Consider the following 26,395-nt stretch of genomic DNA (forward strand, 5'->3'; position numbering starts at 1 on the left):
GCTTCCACACAGTAAGCTATCGCCATACTGAAAACAAATTAAAGTGTGTATTAATTAGTACAGGACTGTTTGCATTGCGTAGACAAATTTTCTTTAACTTTCTGTGTTTCTGAGTAGCTGGGGGGCCGAAGGTTCACCCGATCCCCTGCTCTAGATAATGATGTCAGAGTGTACATTAATTAAAAAGGATCAATTCTATCCACTACCCCTACTGCCCTCTCCCACTGATGGCTGCTCCTATTGGCTGCCCGGCAGTATTAACCCTTTGCAGTCCAATTTTTGGTACTTGTGTACTAGCACGGCGCCCATCGCAGACCATAAGGTATGCGATGCGATGGCAGCCGATGTTATACAATTTTAAATTGTATACCATCGCATTGTATGCCATTCTATTGCATATACAATGGTATGCGATTTAAAATTGTATAAGTACGCTAAAGGGTTTTTCCATGTAAAAAGTGGCCCCTATAAGTTAATTAAACGTGTTGGGTGCTTACTATGTTAAAAGCACCCCCAACGACACCCCCACTATCAACGCCAACCCGAAGTGTGGCGAGCGCAGCGGTACGCGTCCTACGACCTTTTCATACCCCCACTATCCACGTCGGCGTGGAGTTGATTTTATATAGTGTGGCGAGCGCAGTGAGCCACCGAGCCCGAAGCGTGGCGAGCGGACGCGGAATACATGTAAAGTAATACGCATCCACTCGCTGCGCTCACCACACTATATATAGTCAACTCCACGCCGACGTGGATAGTGGGGGGTATGAAAAGGTTGTAGAATGCGAACCGCTGCACTCGCCATGCTTCGGGTTCACGTTCATAGTGGGGGTGGCGTGGGGGTGCATTTAACATTGTAAGCCCCCATTAGGGTGCTTATACAATTAAACATCGTATAGGGGGCTTATACAATTTTAAATCGCATCGCAGTGCATCGGGTGTATGCCATGCGATTATATGTCGTGCGACCAAATATCGTGGGCGCCGTGCTAGTACACAAGCACCCAATTTTTATTTTATTTTTGCAATTCAGTTTGGCCTAAATGTTTAAATTAATTGCAATTTTTACTTATTTATTCAAAAACTGTCGACATTGAATAGAGAACGATGTTAATGTTCTTATTTTAAAGTGGCTACCCATTGGATCTGCTACTAGAGGGTTAAAAAAAAAAAAACTCCTCTTGCTGTGCGGCTTTCCTTACTTTTGCACAGCACCGTGAGAGATGCAGTTCACTCTGGCCACATCATCTCGAGTGTATTATTCTTGTTATCCCACCCTCCCCCCAAAAAAAACACTGCTGGGCCTGGAACACGCCGGCAAAAAATGAAGCAATTTTTTTTTTTAAAGCACGGTGCAGTGGGGTTGCTTAATGGGCCTGTGTGCCCCCCTAAGCAGCCGGGTCCCATAGCACCTCTTGTACAGTATAGTTATGTTATGGACACACTCACACAATACCAACACCTGTAAAGTCTGCAGCTAATAGAGGTCACATTAATCTGTGAGAAGGCTTTTAGTCTTAGTTGTGGTTTCTCACAGAGTAGTGTTGAGGCCGACCGATACAGTGCGCATCCTCCACAGATGGAAACACATTCATATCGCACAGGAAACTATGACTGGCTGAACCTGCTCAGAAGGTCTTCGTACGTTCATTATTAGAAATGTCAGCACTGCACATTGTTGTAGCGGAAATCAGTGAAAGTGGGCAACGTGTTACTACAAAGCTGCATATACCCAGAGCTTAAAAAGTTGCAGTGTATTATACAACACTGTACAAGGAGGGGAGACAAATGGCGTACAATGACTATAGGTGTGATGTACTAAAAAGAAAATATGAAAACTGCCATTTTCATAGGTTTGGACACATTTTTCTATGCATCAAACTCCAGAATATGATACTTTCTGGACCCAGTGGGCAACTTATGCAGCTTATGAGCTTTTTGTGCATTCTTACTGCAGTGGTTCTTTCCTGTAAAAAACATGAGGTGAATTTGAATTTAATTTAGTAAGAGCCCACTCTCGTACTCATCTAGATATTACATTGTTGCTGCCAAGTCCCTTATCTGGATTAAATATTATTTCTGCACGATACATGATAGACTAGAGGCAATGAAGTCAGCAGAATGGCTTATTACAAGCACACATACAGAGCACGATGAGACCGTGCACAGGGAACATGGGCAGGATAGAGGAAGAAATAGGTTACAAACACTGTAGGATTTTAAAACAGACAGCCCTGCTGGAAGAACCCGTTTGTAGGGCCTTATCTTCTATATATTTAGCCAGATCTGTCAATCACTGTGTATAACACTGGGCGGAGTTACACCCTCCGCCCCCCTCCCAGCATATCACTGTGTATAACACCCTCCGCCCCCCCCCCCCCAGCATTATACACACCGCCCCCTCCCAGCATTATACAGTCCATAGCCCAGATCTGTCACTGCGCACCTCCCCATTTCCCACCGCACCATCCCCAGCCAGCCGCGGATACAGAGGAGGCCGAATGGAAAAGCAGAACCACCACACCCGGACACGGGTGGGAAACAGGCCCGCCAGAAGCACTGTGCCCGGACACAGGTGAGGGGAGGCACCCTGTCCGCAGCAGCACTAGCACTGTGCCAGGACACGGGTGGGGGGGGGGGGAAGCGGGACCAACCGGCCGCAGCAGCACAGAGTTTACTAGGCTGCTGTGGCTCACCAGGACCTTGATGACACAGGGTAGAGTGTGCGGCGGTTATGTTTTGAGAGCAGTGCCTGGTGCTCGGGCAGGTATGTGGCAGGCACAGTGGCCTGCTCAGGTTGGGCCCACTCTTCCACTGCATCCCGCTATATGAAATCCGTGGAGAAGTGACACCGCTTGCTGGTACAGCCAGAGCCTGGGGGAGCAGTCTGCTATAGTTGTGCCACCCACCCCTCCTGCCAGTGTCTGCAGCACACCTCCTCAATCCTCAGCTTAATCCCCAGCTGCCACCACAAGTACCCCGCTTGACCCAGGATGTGCAGGAGTTTCGGCACCAGCAGAGGTGCTGCCGCTGCAGCGATGTAATCACTTGGACTGACAGCGCTGCAAGCTCTTCAGTCCAAAATAAAAAGATTCAAAGTAAAAATTAAAAAGAAAAAAGCTTGTGGGATTGCCTCAGGCAATCCCTGCTGAAATTATGGTACGCCAGCTTCCTGCTGGCACCAACCAAAACTGAGGAGCTGAGCGTGGAGGCGGGGTTATAGAGGAGAGGTGCTGTGCATCCTGGGACATCTCAAGGATGGTGCCACGGTCCTCTGGATCTGCCTACAAACTCGACGTCACCCTGTGGGGGACCATGAAACTTAATTTTGATTTCAAATCGAATGTGCATTGCAAATTTTCCATGACAATGGAGACTCACGTCTCGTACCTAACTGGATGAACTCCTGTAACTTCCTCTTATTGGTTTTGTAGGAATTAAAAACTTCTAATTTTGGTAGAGCTCCAAAGAAAATGACACAATGACACAAGTTCTGTCTTTAGGAGATAATGAATTTAAAAACAGCTGTTCACTGTAGTGGCCTCTATGCATGAAAGGGTTAACTAAAAGGACAATTGGTGAAAACTTTTGAAATAAATAAAAATGTGGGCTACAATGTATACGGTGATACAGGAAAGTATCGCTGCTATTATAGGATTACAGGTCAACTTGCACCATTGGAGACCAGGTCTGAACCAAAAGCTGTATCAAATGACTTTATTAATAAGTATACAAACACAATATCTTGCCCCACAGACAAGAGTCCGTTCTAATCGCCTCCATAGTAATATGACAGATGACCGCTCACACCTAAAAGCTATTAAGAATGCAGTGTGCCCCTGCCTGTTCCAGAGCAGGTCTGTAGTGCTTCCTGGTGAGCTCCTGTTCCAGAAATTCTTCATATAACATGCACACAAGATGTCCAGTCCCAGTGCGGTCATTACGGCTCCTGGTGCACTAGCTTGTACCCTGAGGTAAGCCTTTCTTTAGCAAAGACGTCAGGAAACTTCCCAGCTCTTCATCCTAAGCAGAAAAATACTAATCACTACAGCATACATCAATGTACTGAACAACTGCTAGATCTCAGCCAATACCAACACTGATGTACAGACGTGTGGTCTCAGTCAAACGAACAAGTGCCTGTGGGGGGTCTAATGCCTGTTCCGACTAATGTATTGGAACATTCCAGAGCACCCAATTTAAATTAATTTTCTTTGTATGAAAAGCCTACAGTTATTACAGATAGGGGTTGCTTTGCTTTAATGTATTATATCACCTGCTGCAGAGATGAAGGGTAAGATTTGGACTCTTTCGATGTTACAGAGCTGCCAAGCACGACCCCTGGACAGGCTGCAGGTCACTGCAGTGTCCCATGGAACTTACAAGACGGCTCATAGTTTCTTACCACATAAACCAATGAGTTGGTCATTTCTAGCTGCTTGCTTTCAGAAAGTAGAATGACAGGAGGAGAAGGTTTTTGTAGAGAAAGCGACGTGGTTCTCACGAAAATAGAGACTTTCCCAAATACACACCTTCATCAGTACTAACCTGATATGTCCAGGAGATCAGCAGAACCTTCGATCCTGGCTCATCTGCATTAGCGGAAACCTGGAGGAGGATGGATTCCACCATGATGGAACCATCAGGGAGATGTTGTACTGTGCGATCCTTGAGAACGCTGGGTGAGAGAGTGCTAGCATTAATCTCTAGAGCCGACAGACGCGGAATTACTGCTGGCTGTACGTGACTTAAGCAGCGCAAATTCTCCAGCACCTCCTCATTATCCATGTAGGAACCATGAGCAAAAATCACACGGATTATACATATACATTAAAACAGAGCATGTCCATTAGGACCAGTGCAAAGGATACAATACGATTTTATACCATTCATTTACTATACAAAACCCAACTACTCTACTTCCAAACAGAAGGACCCAAACTCATTTTAGACAACAAAAAAACAACACATCTGCTATTAGTAGAGACAGGATTATATGCATTTGCATATTTGCATATGCATTTGCATATTTTGCCCATTCTCACTGGTTATTGCATATTTTACCTACAATCTAGTGATGGTGCATATTTTAGGCCCCGTCCTCTTCCCACCCGCGAGTGACAGCACTGCTTTGCCCTGCTGCTGCTGGTCAGGTAATGGTAGAGTGTGCAGGCTGGGGCAATATGTGCGCAGTGTGGGGAACCTTGGATGTACGCTATGTCTGACACTGCTCTAGGCTGCCAATCCATGTTGATAAAAGTCAGTCGGGATGGATGTCATTACAAAGCTCCTGAACCTTTGCCTGACCCTGGCCTGGGACTTTACACCAAGATACAGACTTCTGCAGCAGAGGAGGTGGGTGGAAGGGTTGTGCCATCACACGGCGCAGAGGAAATACAGTGAGTATGCGGCGCAGGGAGGAAGCCTTCCACTGCGCCGCCCTCACACGATATGCTGACATTTGATCCATCGGCGCTGGAGATGAGAGTCCGTGTAGTTGATGCAAGAAGAGCTTTGGACGCTGCAGTCTGCTGTAGCAGCCAGGAAGAAAACAAATCCTGTGTATAGCAATAGACATCTGCAGATGCTGTGGGCCTATTATTGAGGTTTATTTGCAACTAATTGTATGCTGATTTTTAAATAAATAAGTTAAAAATTACTTTTTTATTATTTAATGTAGCATATTTTAACACTTTTTATGCATGTTTTAAGTATTTTTCATGCATATTTGCATGCATATTTCAAGCTTTTTATGTTGCATATAATCCTGTCTCTAGCTATTAGTAACAAGTGAGGCGGAGTAATGGGTGCGCTGCTGAACCCTTCCTTTTGCCATCGTTCCCTTTACCTACATATCCTATATGAATTCAATAGTCCGATATGTCACCACGACAACACTGGACATTGAGCAGCCCCAACCAGACTTTGGGCTGTGATGAGTACAGATGCAGATGACGGAGTAGATAGCCACCGCCCACACAAAAAGAAAACCCGCCTTGTGTAGATCTGTGGGAGAACTGAATAATGATTGCAGATCAGTATCATTCGAAATTCCGACTGTTCGCAGCAGAAGCAGGTTCATTGAGGCCGATGCGGACATCATAAACTTTCCTTTAAACCGCTTGGACGCGCGTTTTTCCTGACACTCCCAGAAAATTGCAGATTTCCACCCTCTGGTCAAATTGCGTTTATGATCCATATGCAATTTCTGTTGCTATTTGGCCTTGTGTACGCACACTGATCCGTACACATGCGCAGTAGGGATGGCCATTGGTGCAGTTGCCATTGATTATTGCCATTAATGGCGATACTGCAAACAGCCATCGACAGTAGCAAACTCTGTGATGGAACAACAGTTTCTGCTGTGCCATCTGGTTTTCCCACATCCATGGCAAACGTATTCAACATCCGCCACAAACCATCGATGGTCAAAGGCCACCCCTAATGCTCAGTCATTTGACAATCGCTCGATCTGAGAATTAGCAAAATCAGCGACCAACTCTGAATCAGACCTTTTGCACAGTCAGAACCCATCTCATCACAATGACTGCTAAGCATGGTACATGCTAAACTGCTCCACTAGAACCTTATTCATTGGGGTTTAGAACCCCATCCATAGTGGTTCACCAGCACCAATGTAACCATTGTCCTTCTCTATCTGTCTGGCTTCCAGAAAACTCTAATAAGAGTTGTGAAGAATATAAGGCTTCTTCAACCCTATTACAGTTATTCATTGACCCAATAACAGCAACAGAATAAGCTTTGATGTCAAGCAGTCATGGGATTTAATCCAATGTGAAGACTTTAATGGCACGCAGGGATAAGGCCAGACATCCAAGCTGAAAGTCAATAGAAGCTTCTGGCTTAAGAGACGGCCATTTATTATTTCTGTACATCCAATTCTACATCTTGTACTTCCCTCCCTTCTCCTCCCCTGACACCACTGGATCACCTGGGGCCCCAGATGAGTTGTAGGGAAAACATTTTTGTAGTTACGGATTGTTTACTTTTGTTTTTATGATACAAAAAAAAGGCTATTTAACAAGAACAAAAGAAAGCCCCGTCACAAAAACAAACCCAAACAAATAATTATTATAATAATCTAAAGAAAAAATAAAAAAATGTTCTCGTTTCAAAAGCAACAAACTACTACTGTTAAAGGGTTTAAAACATGAAGAGTCAAGTCACAAGTTAGTCAGTCACTCAGGTGAATGGTGACTTATAATTTCTTATTTGCCATGACCGTCAACCACACTACCACTGGTGTGGAAGCGGATTGTTACTCTGCTTTCTGTTCCACGAAGTACTGATCTCCATCTCCCTCTGTCTATGGTCCCCTTTTCTTGTCTCTTTACACCTGTGGAAATCTCATCAGTACCAGCCATACGCCAATAACATAGGTGTTTACCTCCCACCCCCCCCCCCTCAAATTTTATAAGCGAAAACTGACCTTATTGTATCCCTTTTCCCGTCCAGGTCTCCCCTGCCTTCCCCACTCACTATTTGTTGACAGCACCACACTCACCTCTGCCCCCCCAAGTCCTCTCCCTGGCCATAACCCTCAACTCATCCTTATACATATATTCAGTCCCTCTTGCTGTTCTACCTTTGCACTGTCCTCCCCATGGACTTCACCAGAACGCTTTTTCGTGCACGTGTTCTTTCCCACCTAGATTACGTTGCTCTCCGGCCTTCATCTCACTCTCCCCATTGGAATCTATCATGAAAGCTGCTTCTCTTGTCATTAACCTCATTTGCTACTTTGTCAGTCTCTGCAAGTCTGCTTCACTGGCTCCATATGCACCACTGAATAGATTTTAAACTTCTCATCCCCACTTATACAGCCCTCACTCGCTCCATTCACACCAAATTTAGCCCTTTCCTCCACCTCATGTTTCCTCTAATCAACAAATTTCACTTCAACATCCAATATTTCTCCTGTGCTGCCTCTCTACTCTGGGACTCAGGGGAAGATTTATTAAGCTCAGTGAAGTGATAAAGTGTCTGGTTTTTATCACCGGCCTATCAGCTCCTAACTATGAAGTTACAGGGTTGGTTTGAAAAATGACAGGTAGGAGCTGATTGGACGGTGATAAAAACCAGACACTATCACATCATCGAGCTTAATAAATCTAACCCTCACTCCCTTGTTCTCAAACTTTTAGCTACACTACTTTAAAAGAGCTCTTAGAAACTTACTACTTCTATTAGAACCAGAATAACCACCTTTTCTCCCATTTCACCTTTCAACTTACTCCCCATAGCCAGACTCTATAGCTCGTCATCCATTACTGCGACTTCTTCCAATCTGCTTGCACTGCCGCCCGGCAGCAGGATTGCATGCTGTCCTTTTGCATGTGATCTCAGCAAGTGCTGTCGGATCCGATATATCTATAGTGCGGCGCTTGTGATCTAGGGGCAGCGTTCCGATGCACATGGGACTACGCGTCGGATCGGATCTAACACACAAAAGATTTGGCACTCAGCCTGATGCATCGGAATTAGGTGAAACCTTTACCAGAAGACTGGTCGGTGAGTGAACGAATAGTAAATATTGTGAAGAGGCCTTTTCTAGGTGTCATCACAGCTGCAGAACAACTTATTGCAACAACGAAAAAAGGGGGCGGGTTATTTTCAAATACAGATCCGGATGTTTTATGGTCTAAAGAATTCCTATATTTCAACTAAATTATAATGGAGCCATTGAAAGAATCCAGTGACTATAAAGCACTCATGTGCCACCGGACAACCTATGCAAGTGAGCCCGATATACACCTCATGCCTCTTCTCACGCATTCTTTCACAGTCACCTTTTCAAGTGGTTGTATAGCCGCAGCACAGTTTCCTGCTCTTTATGTGAATCCTGAATGTGTATCCGGCAGGTGAATCTCAGCTGGTGCTCACCTAGGCCGATCTCTTTCAAAGCCTGCTCAGGGGACACAAGACGGAGGCTCTGCCAGGGGGAACAAAGGGGAACTCAGGTCAGTGTTTGTAACCTGGGGAAAGAAAGTGCTATAGTCCATTATAAGGATGTGATAAATAAAGAGATGGTCACTTGCCTAAAGGGGTGCACACACGGAGCGATCCGTCTAAGCGATATTGACTACATACTCAAAATTGCTTAGAAGGTTAGTAAAGATTGCTGTGAAGGTGACAAATCGCCCTAAAATATTGCTTGGTAAAAAAGAGTTGCCAGGCAAGATTATTATGACTAGATCGCTGGCTGTCTAGTCGAAATCGCTGGTATTCACTGCTGAGGGAGATATTCACTAGGCGATCTGCAATAATTACAACCAAGTATGTTCATTCTAGTATAGTCAAAAATCGCTTAGTCAAAAATCGCTGTTGTATCTAGTCAAATTGCTTAGTCAAAATCGCTCAGTCTGTACACCACTTAAAATGTTTGGTGCCCGGTATTTTATATACACATAGGAATATAAAAAAACATATACTACACAGTATAACACCACAGCAACTTCCAAACAGAATTGATCTATGAGTGGGGAACTTGATGTTGCTTCCAATATCAAATACCCTTCTAGCTCACAACACCAGACAATGCCATGCATGATACCGGGGTACTCCGATAAATATCTCACAGACATCTGCAATGTGGAACACTTGTACACGAAGCACCATGGTACAGAAGCGCAGGATCTACTATACTTACATTATCTTTCATTATAAGAGTTCCATGCATCAGTCTTGGCTTCTTACAGTCAGGAACAAGACCTAAAGTTACAGAGGAACACACGTTATACCAGAAAACCCTTACGTAAGAAGCTAAATAAATCCACAGATGAAAACCACTATACTAAAAGGCATAATACAAGTATATATAGCCATTATTATTGGTGACCTTGCAGACTTACCCAGTGCACTTTCTTTCTTCAGAAGACTCAATGAGATGTCCACCGGAATGTTTGGATTGGTGGCAATGGTGGCCGTCTCGCCATTAAATGGCATAGAGCATTGGATACCTGTAGACAGAGATAGTGCATGGATAACCAACATCTCTTCCTTACAGCCATTGTGGTAGCCTCACAGCCATTGTGGCAGCCTCACAGCCAGCACAGAAGGTATTCAGGTACTTCCCAGCTACGGGCTCTGGACACAAACTTACGAAATTCCTGCTCAATTTTCTGCTTGAGAAATTCCATTTTCTTGGCCTCTCCATGCACCAGTAGGACGTTCCGCGGCTCGGCCTGACGAATCAGCTGCATGATACCTTTGGCATCAGCGTGGGCGCTAAAGGACATATATTCTACTTGCATCTTCACCTCAAGCTGGATGGGAATAGCACAAAACCTTTGTCAGTGGAAGTACATTAATCCATGTTCTAAATCAAACGCACATCAATGGTTGGTATAGGAAACATACCACTTGTCTTCCTTCCAATTCCAGTTTGCGCTGCCCACTTAAGATCTTGTGGCCCACAGTGCCCTGCACACAGTAGCCCGGCATGATCACCTGTAGAAGGATGAATGGCAAATTCCTCAGTGCAAGGGTATTTCTTGTATACCAACCCGCTTCACCTGTAGGAATCTCATCCATTTTTGGAGTCAAGCGTTATAGGACATGTTTATTTCGGTGTACCCTATATTGTTCTAATACGTGCCCTATGTACGGTGGTGCACACTACTTGTAGCGCCTTATAAATGTATTATTATTTATTTACAGTTTCTTATATAGCGCACACATATTCCGCAGCGCTTTACAGAGTTTAGTTGAACATTCACATCAGTCCCTGCCCCAGTGGAGCTTACAGTCTATATTCCCTACCACATATACACGCACACACAGACATTCTAGGGTTAATTTTGTTTGGAGCAAATTAACCTACCAGTATGTTTTTGGATTGTGGGAGGAAACCGGAGTACCCAGAGGAAACCCACGCAAGTACGGGGAGAATATACAAACTCTGCACAGTTAGGGCCATGGTGGGAATGGAACCCATGACCTCAGCGCTGTGAGGCAGTAATGCTAACCATTACACCATCCGTACTGCCCCGTATATATAACACATGGTGGGGATAGAACCCATGACCTCAGCGCAGTGAGGCAGTAATGCTATAACCATTACACCATCCGTACTGCCCCGTATATATAACACATGGTGGGGATAGAACCCATGACCTCAGTGCTGTGAGGCAGTAATGCTAACCATTACACCATCCGTACTGCCCCGTATATATAACACATGGTGGGGATAGAACCCATGACCTCAGTGCTGTGAGGCAGTAATGTAACCATTACACCATCCGTACTGCCCCGTATATATAACACATGGTGGGGATAGAACCCATGACCTCAGCGCAGTGAGGCAGTAATGCTATAACCATTACACCATCCGTACTGCCCCGTATATATAACACATGGTGGGGATAGAACCCATGACCTCAGCACTGTGAGGCAGTAATGTAACCATTACACCATCCGTACTGCCCCGTATATATAACACATGGTGGGGATAGAACCCATGACCTCAGTGCTGTGAGGCAGTAATGCTAACCATTACACCGCCCGTACTGCCCCGTATATATAACACATGGTGGGGATAGAACCCATGACCTCAGCGCTGTGAGGCAGTAATGTAACCATTACACCATCCGTACTGCCCCGTATATATAACACATGGTGGGGATAGAACCCATGACCTCAGCACTGTGAGGCAGTAATGCTAACCATTACACCGCCCGTACTGCCCCGTATATATAACACATGGTGGGGATAGAACCCATGACCTCAGCGCTGTGAGGCAGTAATGCTAACCATTACATCATCCGTACTGCCCCGTATATATAACACATGGTGGGGATAGAACCCATGACCTCAGCACTGTGAGGCAGTAATGCTAACCATTACACCATCCGTACTGCCCCGTATATATAACACATGGTGGGGATAGAACCTATGACCTCAGCGCTGTGAGGCAGTAATGTAACCATTACACCATCCATACTGCCCCGTATATATAACACATGGTGGGGATAGAACCCATGACCTCAGCGCTGTGAGGCAGTAATGTAACCATTACACTATCCGTACTGCCCTGCCCTAAATAAAATGTAATAATAATAACAATAATAATAATAATAATAATGCATTACTGAAATCATATTAAGCGGGTAAACAAAACACCAATGCCCCTTACACATTAGCACAAAAATCACGTGAACGCTCATCACCCCCTGAACTGTGTATCAGCTGCTGATGTGACCATATAACTGGATTCACTACCAACATTAAATGAGACTCTTACTGAACCGGAAAAAGGTTTTTGTGAATATTCAGGATAAGGAATCATTGAACTGATCTCACCATGTTCTTTTCATTTCCAGCCCATTTCCGGAAGATTTGCAGAGACTGGCCAGCGTGTAACATCCCTGGAGTTGCGAAAACCACCTGCACACAAAGCGTTATATAAGTCCGTTCATGTTAGATCAGATCTAAGCGATATTTACTGGTTCGACGTGAAGCATCAGTCCAGAACCTGGAGAATGATTTCACTTTATTTCCATACAGTAACTGTTGGCATCGGTGTTTGAGCAGCTTATAAAGTAACAGTATGGCCCTTATTCTGGTTCACTGGCAAAGGCAAATTCCTTTTCAAATGGACAAAACCATGTGCACTGCAGGTGGGGCAGATGTAACATGTGCAGATAGAATTAGATTTGGGTGGGGTTTTACTTCAAAGTGAGATCTATATTGCAGTGTAAACATAAAGCAGTCATTATTTACCCTGCACAGAAACAAAATAACTCGCCCAAATCTAAATCTCTGTGCACCCGTTACATCTGCCCCGCTGCAGTGCACATGGTTTTGTCCATTTGAGAAGTTATTTGCCTTTGTGAGTGAACAAGAATAAGGGCCTGCTTGTATCACAAATGTACTACAGAGTGCAGAGAACGTACTCTCCAGTGCTTTGAATTATTACAGAAGTGTGAATACAGGTTACACAGCACTGTTGCCGAATGGCGGCTATTTCCTCACCATAGGGCCTGGGTTGTCTGTATACGACCGGTCAAAAGCCTTTATGTGCTTAAACTCAAACATGTTCCGCTGTACAAAGGTTTTCCTGATCTTCTGATTGGTCCAGGTGATAAAGAGCTTGTAGTAATGGTTCGCCTTCTCGGTCAGACCCGTGGAGAAGTAAATAGGGGCTTTCAAATTCATACGTTCCCTGAAGAAGCAGAAGAATCAGATAACTATAGGTTCAGGCTTACATGGACAGGAATCTACTGCATATTAATAGACCAGGTTACCCCAAGCTGTTCTACACTGTCCTATTGGTGGATTATCCTTACGAATTAAAGGGAGTCGTACAGTGATAACAAATTTACCAATTTTCATTTGCAGGGCTGGCAACAGAAATGTTGGGTACCCCAATATGTCTCAGGCCCCCAACCTCGTTATCCTTGAGCTTTGATATTACATTTACATTGCATAGTGAATATTTATCTGTGGGGTGGTGGTTACTAATTAATATCTGTCTGTACATAAATGCGGGGGGGGGGGGGGGGGGGGTTACTAGAGGGGGGTCAGAGTATGTTCCCTCCCAGGAATCCAGACGGGCAGGTAGCCGGCCAGTGCCCCTCACAAGGTCAGGGCCTGGTAAGAGTTTGACCTCCTGTCACAGCAGCGGACCAGCGATGTCCGGCAGAATTAGACTATTTTAGCTACTTCCAAAGACGCCACTGCAATATAAACGGCTTCCATCTCTAAATCAGACCATTGGTCTCCGGTGACATCACAGGAGTTTAGTGAAAATACACCGTACCCATACCCTTACAAACAGTATGGCTCGCACAAAGTCCGTCTCCACACTGGTTAGGCGATGGATATGTTAAATAAATACTTTAACCGGACTGAAATGAATATAAAAATGGACAGACATAAAAAAGTAATATAATATCAGTAGATCTCCACCGGTCGATAAGAGTATAAGATATGGTATATAGACAGCAATACATTCTTACTAGCCATGGAACAGATGTTACCAGAATGTTTCCAGTAGGATGCAGAGTTCCTGGGCTCTCCCCAGAGCAAATACGGGAATGAGAACCTGCCAGGAGAGAAAAACAAGGTGCACTATGGGACCAAGCAAAGAAGAACAATGCAATACAGGTGCTTACCAAAGCCTACAGTATACTTATTACACAGCTGCAGATTAAACATGATCTTATGTGTATAGATAGAACATGCTAAAGAGTATTCTGTAATAATAGAAGGTTATCTTAAGTCAGCGGTTGACAAACTCGGTCCTCAGACCGCAAACAGCTCATGTTTTCTTGCTAACCCAGTAGGTGCACAGGTGCACTCCTTACTCACTGACACACTTTAAAAGATCCACAGGTGCAGGTAATTATTTCAATTGTGAGTCTGTGAGGAGGCCTGGAAAACGTGCACTGTAAAGAAACAATGGTACTTGAGTATTTGCACGGCACCCGCTAAGCTATTTGCTCTTAGTGGTCTATTCTGCGTAGTGAAATCGCATCGCACGCGGTTTCTGTGCGATGCGTCTGAGAAGAGTCTGAGAACCTGTGTCCTAAGTAATACCCAACTCCAAATGATGCAACATATTAGCACATAACTGTAACCGTGAGTGAGAAAAGATGGCGAAAAATAGAATCTGAATTAGGCCCAATATGTATATCCACAAACACATACCTATATACAATAAAGGGAGCAATTCAGTATGTTACAGGCCGAATTCATCCCCGCCCCTGATGATTGGCTGTGTGACAGCATGTGAGGGGAAGTGTTTGCGTGTGGCCGGGAGACGTTCCCCTGTTCACTACGCTGCGATAACAGCGGTTTGTGTTTATTAGCTCAGGAGGGAGAGAATAATCTGAGGGCACATAAAACGTATTGGTACCTTCCCGCCCCTCTCCACACTCTCATGGACCTTCTTCAGGAAATCCCGCTCACGGCAACGTTTGGAGTCTCTGATTGTTGTCGCGTAGGTGGACTCGGTAATCAGCAGGTCCGGACGGCATTTGTCAATCCAGGCAGCTCTAAATAAATTACACACAAGAGGAAACTTTCTGCCATGATGAAAACTGGACTCATCTCCAACATATACAAAGACGTTCAGCGGAAAGTTACAGCAATTTAAAGGCCTTCATCAAACTCTATGCTGTGTAACCCAAAATATATCTGTATACATAGATTTGTTACCCTCCTCACTTCAGTTGTATTTCTACTAATGTTGGGAACCGAAGGCTCTCCAGCTGTTGTTGAACTACACATCCCAGCATGCCCTGCTACAGTTTTAGCAGGGCCAAAGCGCAAACCTGTAGCAGGGCATGCTGGGATGTGTAATACCCCTTTCACACCAGAAAGGACCCACCCAGGAATCAAGCTGGGGCATTCCCGGGCTGGCCCCTTTCACACCAGAAAAGTCCCTGCATTTTCTGGTGTGGGAATGGGAGGCGGGATGGCAGCGGAGGTGGGATTGAGGCGGAATGTACTCACCCCGGGTTGCCGGTCCTCTGTGCAAGCTGGGGATCCACACATGCAGCAGGTGCATGATGACGCAGCTGACTGGGGGTGCAGTGAGTGCGCCGGAGAGCTGCATCAGTCATCTGCCGCCTGTGTAGAGCTTCGGCCTGTCTGCACACACTGAGGACGGCAACCTGGCTGATTACCCCTACCCCTTTCACACCTGCCAGAACCCTGGGTTGAACTCGGGAACAACCCTGCTCCATAGAAGGGTTGAAATCCCGCAAAATTTTCCCAGGATTTTGTCCCAACCCGGGAATTTAGGCTGGTGTGAAAGGGGTATAATTCATCAACAGCTGAAGGGCCAGAGGTTCCCCGTCCCTGGTTTACACTAAGTGTTTGATTTCAGTAACCATTGACTGTAACCTAAAAAATGATTTAGAAGAAAAAATTGAAAAAAAGCTGTTGCTTGAGAATTAATGTTCATTAACAGTAGAGGGCGCTGTCTCATTGTAGTGTATGGAGGCTATTTATTTGATCCAAACAGAACAAGTTGCACAGCGATCCCAACCAACACTGGAAAAAGCCATCATTTCCTTCTTTCCCTTGCAGCGAGATATATTACTGTGGTTTATCATGGTTGTTCATATCACTTATAGCTGAGCCACAATCTGTCATTATAGTGAGGTCTGTACTAATGCACTTACCCCAAATGACGGTCTGGAGTCATGTTGTAATCACCCTGAAAGAAAACAAAACCAATTAAGAGCAGACACATTAACAACCGTACAATTTCCAGAATGTAAATCAAGCTTAAGTCATCCGTGTGCTTTGGAATTAGTCAGGAAGGCATACTGTACAGATAGAGCGCCTCTCAGCCAGCTCCGGCAATCACCAGACTCCCTGAGCTCACGCAGGCTGGCGGAGAGGCGAGAGCACCTCGTGCGTCCCGTCAGCACAGCGGCAGGGAGTGGATTCCCTGCCCATCTCAGCTTCAAGGAAATGGGCAGGGCGAGTGGGGGCTACGGGCGAGCGGTGGCAGGCTCCGTCAGAACTGGGCCTGAGATCATCTCTTGCGCCCCCTTCTGGCGGATGGCGATCAGCGGCTATTGGCGATAGAATTATCAGGAGCAGCTCTAATGAGAGCTGCGCCATCATACATAGTGTTATGGGCCAGATTCTCTAAGCTTCAAAGGTGATAAACTGTAGAGTGATAAACAGCCAGCCAATCAGCTCCTACCTGCCATGTCACAGACTGTGTTTGAAAAATGTCAGACAGGAGCTGATTGGCTGACTGTTTATCACTCTCCATTTTAGCACTTTTGAAGCTTAGAGAATCTGGCCCTCTATCTGTACTACCTGACAACAGGCTAATAAAGGCCCGGAACATTGCAAAGCACACGGATTTGTTGAGCTTCATTTATTAATATAATCACATCCTTCGTATACTTTGGGTAGGTGTATACTGTCGTAGCTTGGAGACATACTGTAATCCCTACAGCTAGCACATAATTAAAATGCTAATAATTACCAAACCAAGTAAGTGAATCCCGAGCGGACTGCAGTATACTCACTGTATATACGACAGACTCCGAGCCTACTTTAATCTGAAACATGGCCGCCCCCAAGACGTGTCCGGCGTAATAGGCCTTAATTTCCAACTCATCATCAACCTGCAATATCAGAAGAAATCTTACAGACAGTCAAGAACAAATGTCAAAGCAAAGGTGAAAGATAATTTACTATTTTATTATCCAAAGACAAAAAGGGGAACGGTCCGAGGCGCAACACAGGAGGCTGCGATATCATAAATGCAGAGTGTGCCAGAGGAGATGGACTATTGGGGGAAGGGGACTGTGCATTGTTACAAGGGAGAGAGGAAAGGTGATGCACAGGCCAAGGTAGAAAGGAGGCCTGTACACAAACATTTAACTATTCAATGAGGCGTTTGCTATTTAAACCTAAACAAATAAAAGTGGATTCAAAAAGGGGTCATGGGAACATGGGGAAGATGTATTACGCCTGGAGTGGAGATAAAGTGGGAGGAGATAACGCACCAGCCAATCAACTCCCAGCTTTCATTTTTCAAACACAGCTGATTGGCTGGTGCGTTGCGTTATCTCCTTCCTCTTTATCTCTTCAACAGGCTTAATACATCTGCCCCCATGTCTGTAATGGTATATGCGTGGTAATATCCTGAAGCTTATTAACGATATACATAGAGCAGGTGGATACAGCCCTTCAGGAAATAGCTTCCGCAGATTTCCTCTAACCTGTACGGTCTGATGGAGATGACAAGCCACCACTTTCTTCATACAGTCTTTAATCATCTGGGATGTGAAGAAGTTTTTCTCCCCCTTCTTGTCCACGGTGATCTTCCTGTAATCTTCCAGCAGGATTGGGCAGATGGCTTTAGTGGGGTGAGTCATATAAATGGGTCCATCGAAGCCAACCATCTCGCTCATGTACGGCAATGCTCCACAGTGGTCCAGGTGAAAGTGGCTGGTAGAGACAGGCAATGCGTAACTAACTAGAACGGAAATTGCACAGCTATCCCAATACATTAGCCCCTGTAAATACCGATTTATGGCACTGCCAAATTAACAGAGAAGGAATAGTTCTGCTCAGTGATTCTGATAGGATGCAGCGTCATACTCTGTGTGCTGTGCTAACCCCAACACTCAGGTGTACGAGCAGCTGTGCATAGCATTTGTATTACGATACATGTTCTTTGGTCTAAGCGGGATGCAGTCAAAATACCGACATTTAAAATCCCGACAAGGTCAAAATACTGACATATAGAATGTAGACAGGTGTTACCCGACATGTGCCAACAGGCGATATTTCATGCCCTAGCATCCACTAGGGCATGGAGGGAAAATAAAATAGTGTGCCGAGCTGCGGTTGAATTCCAACTGTGTCTATGTCAACTGTGTCGACATTCGGGTAAAAAAAAAAACGGTGAAAAACCCATGTAGACCTGCGACCTGTCGACCGAAAGTCATGTTGACTTTTTCACCTGTCTACATTCTATATGTCGGTATTTTGACCTTGTCGGGATTTCACACCGAATCCGTCTAGGCATAGATAGGAAAGTACATTTAGCGAACCAATGTCAATCAGTTTTATTACTGGTACAATTATGAATGACTGTTTTACGATTTCAATATAAAGCAGTGGATGGAGGAATCTTTAAAAAATGTTAATTTAGCGTCCTCCACTGTCCTCTTCAGCAGCTTTTCCCCTGGAGGCTTCCTTTGGCCAAGGGGCTAACACACCAGGGAGCATGCATGGTTACCGGATATACAGTAGTTGGTAGGGCGACTTACAGTATAGATTTCCAGTGCAATGCTGTCCTTCCGGTGACTCTTACTACACAGGATCAATGTGCTTTAGCCCCATGGTGGCTCAGTCAGCAAGGTAGCAGCTAAAATCTGCTGGGGGGGGGGGGGGGGGGGGGGGAGGACACTTTAAATAGGGCAAACAGTGCGTAATAGGGTCTAGGTTGGTTTTGCCTTGTAAATGATTGCCGCGTAAAACCTAGGTTACATTTTGTTAATAAACAATAAAACATGTACAGTATGTTCAAATACCCATGAATAAATAAAGTGTTGCTAAATGAAAACCTGAAATCTTCAATACAGTCATTTTAGCTTTTGGGCTGATTCCAATAGCCACAGTATGTGGAGCAGCCTGTACCTCCATGTAAAAAGCCAAAAAGCTATTCGATTACAGACTCGTGATCAACCTGCAAGTAGCTCTGAGGAAGCGTGTAACACTCATTTCCTGTTCACAGCTCTGGACAATGAGCAGCTGCGCTGGGGCTGCTCGCTCGGCTCTTACGGAGTAGCTGTGACTAGATTTATTCAGGGGAACTGACATTGCATTTCAGCATGTGGCTAAATGAATCGACCCCTTTAATGTTCAGGGGAATAAATAATTAATGAAAACAAATATACAGATTTTTTTTTTATTGTACTCAAGAATAATGAAAAAAAAAAAAAAAAAAAACCAGAGTTGATAAAAGGTACGATTTCCGAAATCAAATCATTCTGCTACCTGATAATAACACAGTCCAGAAACTCAGTGAGACGTCCGTTTTGCGTGATGTATGAAAAGTCCGGGAACCGCCGCTGTTACAAACAGAAGAATACGGTAAGGTTATGACTAAAAGCATTATAAGTGATCTGCAACTACACCCTTTCAACCCGCATACAAATACAGAGCCCTTCAACCCGCATGCAATACAGAGCCCTCCAACCCGCATGCAATACAGAGCCCTTCAACCCGCATGCAATACAGAGCCCTTCAACCCGCATGCAATACAGAGCCCTTCAACCCGCATGCAATACAGAGCCCTTCAGCCCGCATGCAATACAGAGCCCTTCAGCCCGCATGCAATACAGAGCCCTCCAGCCCGCATACAATACAGAGCCCTCCAGCCCGCATACAATACAGAGCCCTCCAGCCCGCATACAATACAGAGCCCTCCAGCCCGCATACAATACAGAGCCCTTCAGCCCGCATACAATACAGAGCCCTCCAGCCCGCATACAATACAGAGCCCTCCAGCCCGCATACAATACAGAGCCCTTCAGCCCGCATACAATACAGAGCCCACAAGACTTACGTCATCATTGTATCCCATGTGCATCCCACAATCCAGCATCACATTCTTTCCTCCTATAGACACCAAGATACAACTTCGCCCAACATCCTGCCCAGCGCCTGGAGAGAGGGAGAGAGTAGTTATATGTTACACCCCACATACGCTCCGCTTCATGTTATGGTGGTAATATTAGAAAAAGAAGAAGCACAAGGATCTAATACCCCTTTCACACTGCAGCTATAACATGGTATATTGCCGATTTTTAACCCCTTGGGTGGTATGCCCGGAAATTTTCCAGGCTAAGCTGCGCTGCCGCAGCGGGCTGTCCCGGAAAATTTAAGGGCATACCACTAATATAGAATAGGTGTGAGCAAGTGGTGTCCAGGTGTGCACCAATGGCGCAGCACCTCTAGAGCACCCCCCCCCCCGCCCAACCCTTCCAGGAGACAGGCACATCTATAACTTTGAAGCTGGGTGTACTGGCTCCTCCCCTCTGATTCCCCTCCCAGGAACCAGTTAATGGAAAAACTGTGCCCGAAGGAGAATGTACATATGAGAGGAATAACTTATATGTCACCTATGTAAACATAAGTGTGAATAGTGTGGTGAGATTCATGCCAGCACACCCACATTCATCAAAAATAAAAACAACTATAATACCACCAACTGGGTGGATTTTCTTTAACAAAGGTCACTGAACTAGACCTTAGAACCAGAAGACAATAAAGTTAACTTCTGAACTTTATAAGCAGAATAAAGCTGCAGCCAGACCCCCGCACAGGGCGGGCGCCCAGTATCCCATAAGGACTACGTGAAAAGGAATTACCGGTAGGTATTAAATTCCTATTTTCACTAACGTCCTTGATGGGATACTGGGAATGGTCTTAAGACATTGGGGATGTCCCAAAGCTTCCAGAAAGGGAGGGTACGTGCGGAGACTGCTGCAGTACTGCCTGCCCAAACTGGGTATCCTCTTTGGCCAAGGCATCAAACTTGTAAAATTTTACAAAGGTGTGTTGCCCCGACCATGTAGCAGCTCTACAGAGTTGCAGAGCTGACACACCCCGAGCAGCCGCCCAGGATGCGCCCACCGATCTGGTGGAATGAGCCTTTAAAACCGGAGGTGTCGGCATGCCTGCCGTCACATAGGCTTGTTGGATTGTAGTCCTAATCCATCTAGCAATGGATTGCTTAGATGCAGGGTGTCCTTTCTTTTGTGCGTCATACAGAATGAATAGACAATCTGTCTTCCTGATTCTTGACGTCCTCTGGACATACACACGCAAGACACGCACCACATCCAGGGATACCGGAATATCCGGCGAACTGGACGCAGACGGGACTACAATTGGCTGATTAAGGTGAAAGGAAGAGATCACCTTAGGGAGAAATCGCGGGTTTGTTCTCAACTCCGCTCTGTCTGAGTGGAAAATTAGATAGGGACTCTTACAGGAAAGGGCTCCCAATTCAGACACTCTCCTAGCCGAGGCTAGGGCCAAAAGGACCACCGCCTTCCAGGTGATATATCTCAATTCAATCGACTCCAACGGTTCAAACCAGGAGGATTGAAGGAAGTTTAGAACGACGTCCAAACTCCAAGAAGGTGTAGGAGGTACAAAGGGAGGCTGGATGTGAAGCACTCCCTGAAGGAAAGTTTGTACTTCCGGGATGACAGCCAATTTTCTTTGGAAGAATATGGACAGGGCCGAAATCTGTACTTTTAGTGAGCCCAGACAGAGACCCAAATCCAATCCCGCTTGTAAGAAGCACAATAACCTGTTCAGGTTAAATTTCGCAGGGGGGACCTTCTGTTCCTCACACCAACCCACGTACTTTCTCCAGATCTTGTAGTAGTGGGTGTTTGTTACCGGCTTTCTGGCCTGAATCATCGTGGTGATAACTGATGAATGCAGACCCTTCTGAGCTAAGATTTTCCGCTCAGCCTCCACACCGACAAACGTAGCCGCCCTAAATCTTGGAAGACGCAAGGGCCCTGTGTGAGAAGATCTCTCCTTAGAGGCAGAGGCCAAGGATCCTCGATCAGCAGGCTCTGTAGGTCCGAGAACCAAGCCCTTCTTGGCCAGTCCGGAGCCACAAGAATGGCTTCCACTCCCTGACTTCGAACCCTTTTTAGAACTCTTGTCAGTAGTGGTATGGGTGGAAACAGGTACACCAAGGGAAACACCCATGGAATTGTCAGGGCGTCTATTGCCACTGCGCAGGGATCCCTGGTCCTTGTGCAATACATGGGGACCTTGTGGTTTAACCGGGATGCCATCAGATCTATCGATGGCTGGCCCCAACGGTCCACAATTGCTGCAAACACCTGTGAATTCAGGCTCCATTCCCCGGGGTGGAGGGCGTGACGGCTCAGAAAGTCCGCCTCCCAATTGTCCACACCCGGGATAAAGATGGCCGACAGAGCCACCACGTACATTTCCGCCCAAGCCAGGATCTTGGAAGCTTCCTTCCTGCAAGTCCTGCTTTTCGTGCCTCCCTGGCGATTTATGTAGGCCACAGTTGTGGCATTGTCGGACTGTATCTGGAGCGCCCGACCTTGGAGGAGATCCTGGGCTTGTAACACTGCATAGTATACAGCTCTCAGCTCCAGGATATTGATGTGGAGTCTCGCTTCCCACCGAGTCCACTGACCTTGAAAGGTTCTGTCCATGGTCACAGCACCCCATCCCTGCAGACTCGCATCTGTCGTGAGTCGCACCCAATCCTGGATGCCAAATCTCCGACCTGCAAGCAGGTTCGACTCCTGAGTCCACCATAGAAGGGACTGCCGGGACTGATGCGACAGAGAAATCCTCTTGTACATCAGGAGATGGGAGCCCGACCATTTTGCCAACAGATCCAGTTGGAACACCCTGGTGTGAAAGCGTCCGAACTGAATGGCCTCGAAGGTGGCCACCATCCTGCCCAATAGCTGGATGCATTGGTGAACCGACACCTGAGGCTTTGCCAAAATCACCATCACCAGGGATTGTATGGCTTCCATCTTCTCCCGAGGAAGGAAAATCCTTTTCAACTCTGTGTCCAGGAACATTCCTAGAAAGAGGATACGACGCGACGGCGTCAGGGAGGACTTGGGGATATTTAGGATCCACCCATGCTCGGACAAAACCTGCCTGGTTTTTGCTATATCCTGCAGCAGGACCTGTTCCGACCTTGCTTTGATCAGCAAGTCGTCCAGGTAGGGGATAATGTTGACACCCGACCTCCTGAGCAGTACCATCATTTCTGCCATCACCTTCGTGAACACACGCGGCACTGATGACAGGCCGAATGGCAGCGCTCTGAATTGAAAGTGCAGATCTTTCAGCGCAAACCGCAGGAAAGCCTGATGTGGACCCCAAATTGGTATGTGGAGGTAGGCGTCCTTCACATCCAGCGATGCTAAGAACTCTCCCTCCTCCAGGGTTGCTATTACTGCCCGGAGGGACTCCATCTTGAATTTGTAAACCCTTAAAAAAGGGTTTAGAGACTTTAAATTTAAAATGGGGCGTACCGAGCCGTCCGGCTTCAGCACGAGGAACAGATTGGAGTAGTAACCCCTTCCTTGTTCCTCCAATGGGACAGGTGTGATGACCTGTGACGTTAGCAGGCGTTGTATTGCCTGTTGTAGGTTCACTTGATCTGTCTGTAGGGCCGGCAGACCTGATTTGAAGAACCTGTGAGGGGGAGGTTTTTCGAATTCCAACCTGTAGCCGTTGGTAATAAGATCTCTCACCCAGGAATCCAGGAGAGAGACTGACCACACGTGGCTGAAAGCTGACAGGCGACCCCCCACCTCGCAAGTGACTCCAGGGTCTGAACCCGAGTCATGCCGCAGGCTTAGAGGCGGTGGCATTAGCGGCACGATCCTGAGATCCTGTGCTGGCGGGTTTTCTGAACCTACCGCGGCTCCCTCTGGTGGCCGAGCTGGAGCCTCTCGCCCTCTGCCTGGGCCTGGAAGGCAGAAAGGACTGAGACGCCTGAAAGGACTGGGAAGCATGCCCCTGAAAGGGACGTTTAGCGTGAGTGGAAGCTGTCGGCAGAAAAGTCGACTTGCCGGCTGTAGCCTTGGATATCAGGTCGTCAAGTTCGCTACCAAACAACTTTTCTCCCTTAAAAGGCAAACTCTCCACACTACGCTTTGACTCTGGATCAGCTACCCATTGTCTTAACCAGAGTGCCCTGCGGCCCGAAACCGCCATTGCGGAAGAGCGAGCATTTATAGCTCCAAGCTCCTTTTGAGTATCACATAGGATCTTTGCAGTATCCTGGATATGGCGAAGTCTCTCTCCAACTTGCGCCAGTGACATATCGGCCAGCATGCCTTCCTGGATTTGGGAAGCCCATGTATAAATGGACTTTGCCATCCAACAACTGGCGAGGACAGGTCTCTGAGACGCCCCACTCGCAGTGTACATGGACTTAAAGGTAGTATCCAGTTTTTTGTCTGTACTATCCTTTAGTGTTGCTGCCCCTGGGACAGGGAGAACCACCTTCTTGGACAGTCTGGACACTGATGCATCCACAACCGGAGGCTCTTCCCACACTTCTCTAGTGGCGGGATCAAAGGGAAAGTTGGACTTAAACCTTTTAGATAATTGGAAACGCTTTTCAGGTTGTTTCCAAGCCTCCTTAAACGTCTCATCAAGGTCAACTTGTTCAGGATAAACAATTTGCTGTTTCCTTTGAGACCCAAAAAACGGGTCACCTTCCTGCATGTCTGCTAAGGGAAGGTCTAAAACCTCTCTTATTGCTATAATAAGAGGTTCCGGGCCCCTAAGAGATGACTGTGAATCAGGGATCAGAGCCCCGTCATCCACGTTATCATCCATGTCGTCACCCGCCTGCAGATCATCATCTGAATCAGGCAACATGGCGGCCGCAGCACGCTTCCGTGACTGGCCCGTGGTGGTGTTCATATTATCCACCCGTGCGGCTAGAACTGTTAAGTCCTGCTGCACCTGTTTGGTCTGCATTGTATTTGCAGCCAATTGCGTTGACACTGCCTGCAGCATGGTCTTTATGCCTGCAGCCCACTCAGGCTCCTGTGAGTCTGATTGGGGAGTACCACTGATCTGGGGTGAAACCCCTGTTTGAGTGGTCATACATTCCTCACAAGTAATCTGTGAGGTGGACTTAGGCACAAACTTGCTGCTGCAAATGAGACAGGTTAACTTCCTCACCATGTTGAAGGAAAGAGTAACCTTTTATCCACAAACACACCACAATCACAATGAAATAAAGATATATATAATCAATGTGCAGTGTATAGCAGCTATGTATGTGTGAGCTCTATCACTGGAAGTGTGTAGCTTAACAAGCACGTGGGGGAGCGCTCAGATTACACTGAGGAGACCAGCACACCCTGTACAACCTGAACTCCTATTTAGGAGTTGGTAACACGCATAAACACAGAACAGTGTGATTAATTAAGCGATTTTAGCGCTAAATACACTTGCTGTTTTCTGCAGATTTCCTCTGTCCAACACCTCACCGCTGAGGAGTGATCTGGAGGCAGTAATGGTGCCCAGGGAGAAGCAGGAAGTAGTGTATGCGCGCTCAGAGCTCTGGCCTCGCTCCGCTGAAGCCCCGCCCCCCTGTGATGGCGCAGGGGCTTCACTGATCTTTATACTGGCGCTGGCTGTCAGTTTTAATGGCGCCCTTTACACTGAACAGCGTCTTGTGGTGGGATCTGCCCTGGTAGCCCAGGGACTGTCACCCGCAGCCAGTTTGTGACAGGGGGTCTGCGCAGCCCCTGTGCAGGGTACCGCGTCTGCCGCCACCGCCATCTTGCCGCACAATGAGCCGGGGTACCCCACTGTGGGGACCCCGGTTTCTACTCACCACAGACGTCTTCGGACTGTGTCAGGAGTGTGCGGCATGCTGGGGGTGAGTATCACTGCAGTGCAATGCCCGTGAGTACAAACACCCTCTCAGGACAGTGGTCCTGCAGCAGGGACAGCTCGGTACCTTAAGAGGCCTGCAGCTGAACCCTTCTCAACTGACTCCCTCGAAGCAGGGATACTGTGAAGTCCAACACAGTAACCCCAAAATAATAAAAGAAAATAAACTGAAGACAAACTCTCTGGAGCTCCAGCAGTGTGCATCCTCTCCTGAGGGCACATTTTTCGGTACTCTTTACCTAGAACGGCGCCCGTCGCGGGCATCGCGGGTACATTTATGCCTGCCCGCGACGCGACCGACGCGATGCCCGCGATTTTCCCATTGAAAACCATGTTAAACCTGAAAAATCGCGTCGGTCGCGTCGCGGCCGGCCATAAACGTACCCGCGATGCCCGCGACGCGATGCTCCCGATTTCCCATAGGAAGCAATGTTAAAAG

The 26,395-nt window shown here is 46.6% G+C and overlaps 1 protein-coding gene across 2 annotated transcripts in view; it reads right to left on the minus strand.

Annotated features, from left to right (window-relative positions):
• Positions 1 to 3,702: 3,702 nt before the first annotated feature.
• The window catches only part of INTS11 (integrator complex subunit 11), a 32,029-nt gene continuing 9,336 nt past the window's right edge, over positions 3,703 to 26,395 (minus strand). For both annotated transcript variants that reach the window (XM_083163371.1, XM_083163370.1), the window contains exons 3-18: positions 20,075 to 20,172; positions 19,504 to 19,577; positions 17,718 to 17,946; positions 17,019 to 17,117; positions 16,152 to 16,186; positions 14,879 to 15,017; positions 14,001 to 14,065; positions 12,994 to 13,183; positions 12,322 to 12,405; positions 10,381 to 10,470; positions 10,124 to 10,286; positions 9,873 to 9,980; positions 9,671 to 9,732; positions 8,811 to 8,953; positions 4,549 to 4,678; positions 3,703 to 4,023 (exon numbers count right to left, since the gene is read on the minus strand). In XM_083163371.1, the coding sequence (XP_083019497.1) occupies positions 3,958 to 4,023; positions 4,549 to 4,678; positions 8,811 to 8,953; positions 9,671 to 9,732; positions 9,873 to 9,980; positions 10,124 to 10,286; positions 10,381 to 10,470; positions 12,322 to 12,405; positions 12,994 to 13,183; positions 14,001 to 14,065; positions 14,879 to 15,017; positions 16,152 to 16,186; positions 17,019 to 17,117; positions 17,718 to 17,946; positions 19,504 to 19,577; positions 20,075 to 20,172 (1,775 nt within the window). In that variant the 3' untranslated portion in view covers positions 3,703 to 3,957. The remainder of the gene's footprint in view (positions 4,024 to 4,548; positions 4,679 to 8,810; positions 8,954 to 9,670; positions 9,733 to 9,872; positions 9,981 to 10,123; positions 10,287 to 10,380; positions 10,471 to 12,321; positions 12,406 to 12,993; positions 13,184 to 14,000; positions 14,066 to 14,878; positions 15,018 to 16,151; positions 16,187 to 17,018; positions 17,118 to 17,717; positions 17,947 to 19,503; positions 19,578 to 20,074; positions 20,173 to 26,395) is intronic.

This window comes from Crinia signifera, chromosome 19 (genome assembly GCF_055691185.1).
Source record: "Crinia signifera chromosome 19, ASM5569118v1, whole genome shotgun sequence".
Classification (NCBI taxonomy): Eukaryota; Metazoa; Chordata; class Amphibia; order Anura; family Myobatrachidae; genus Crinia; species Crinia signifera.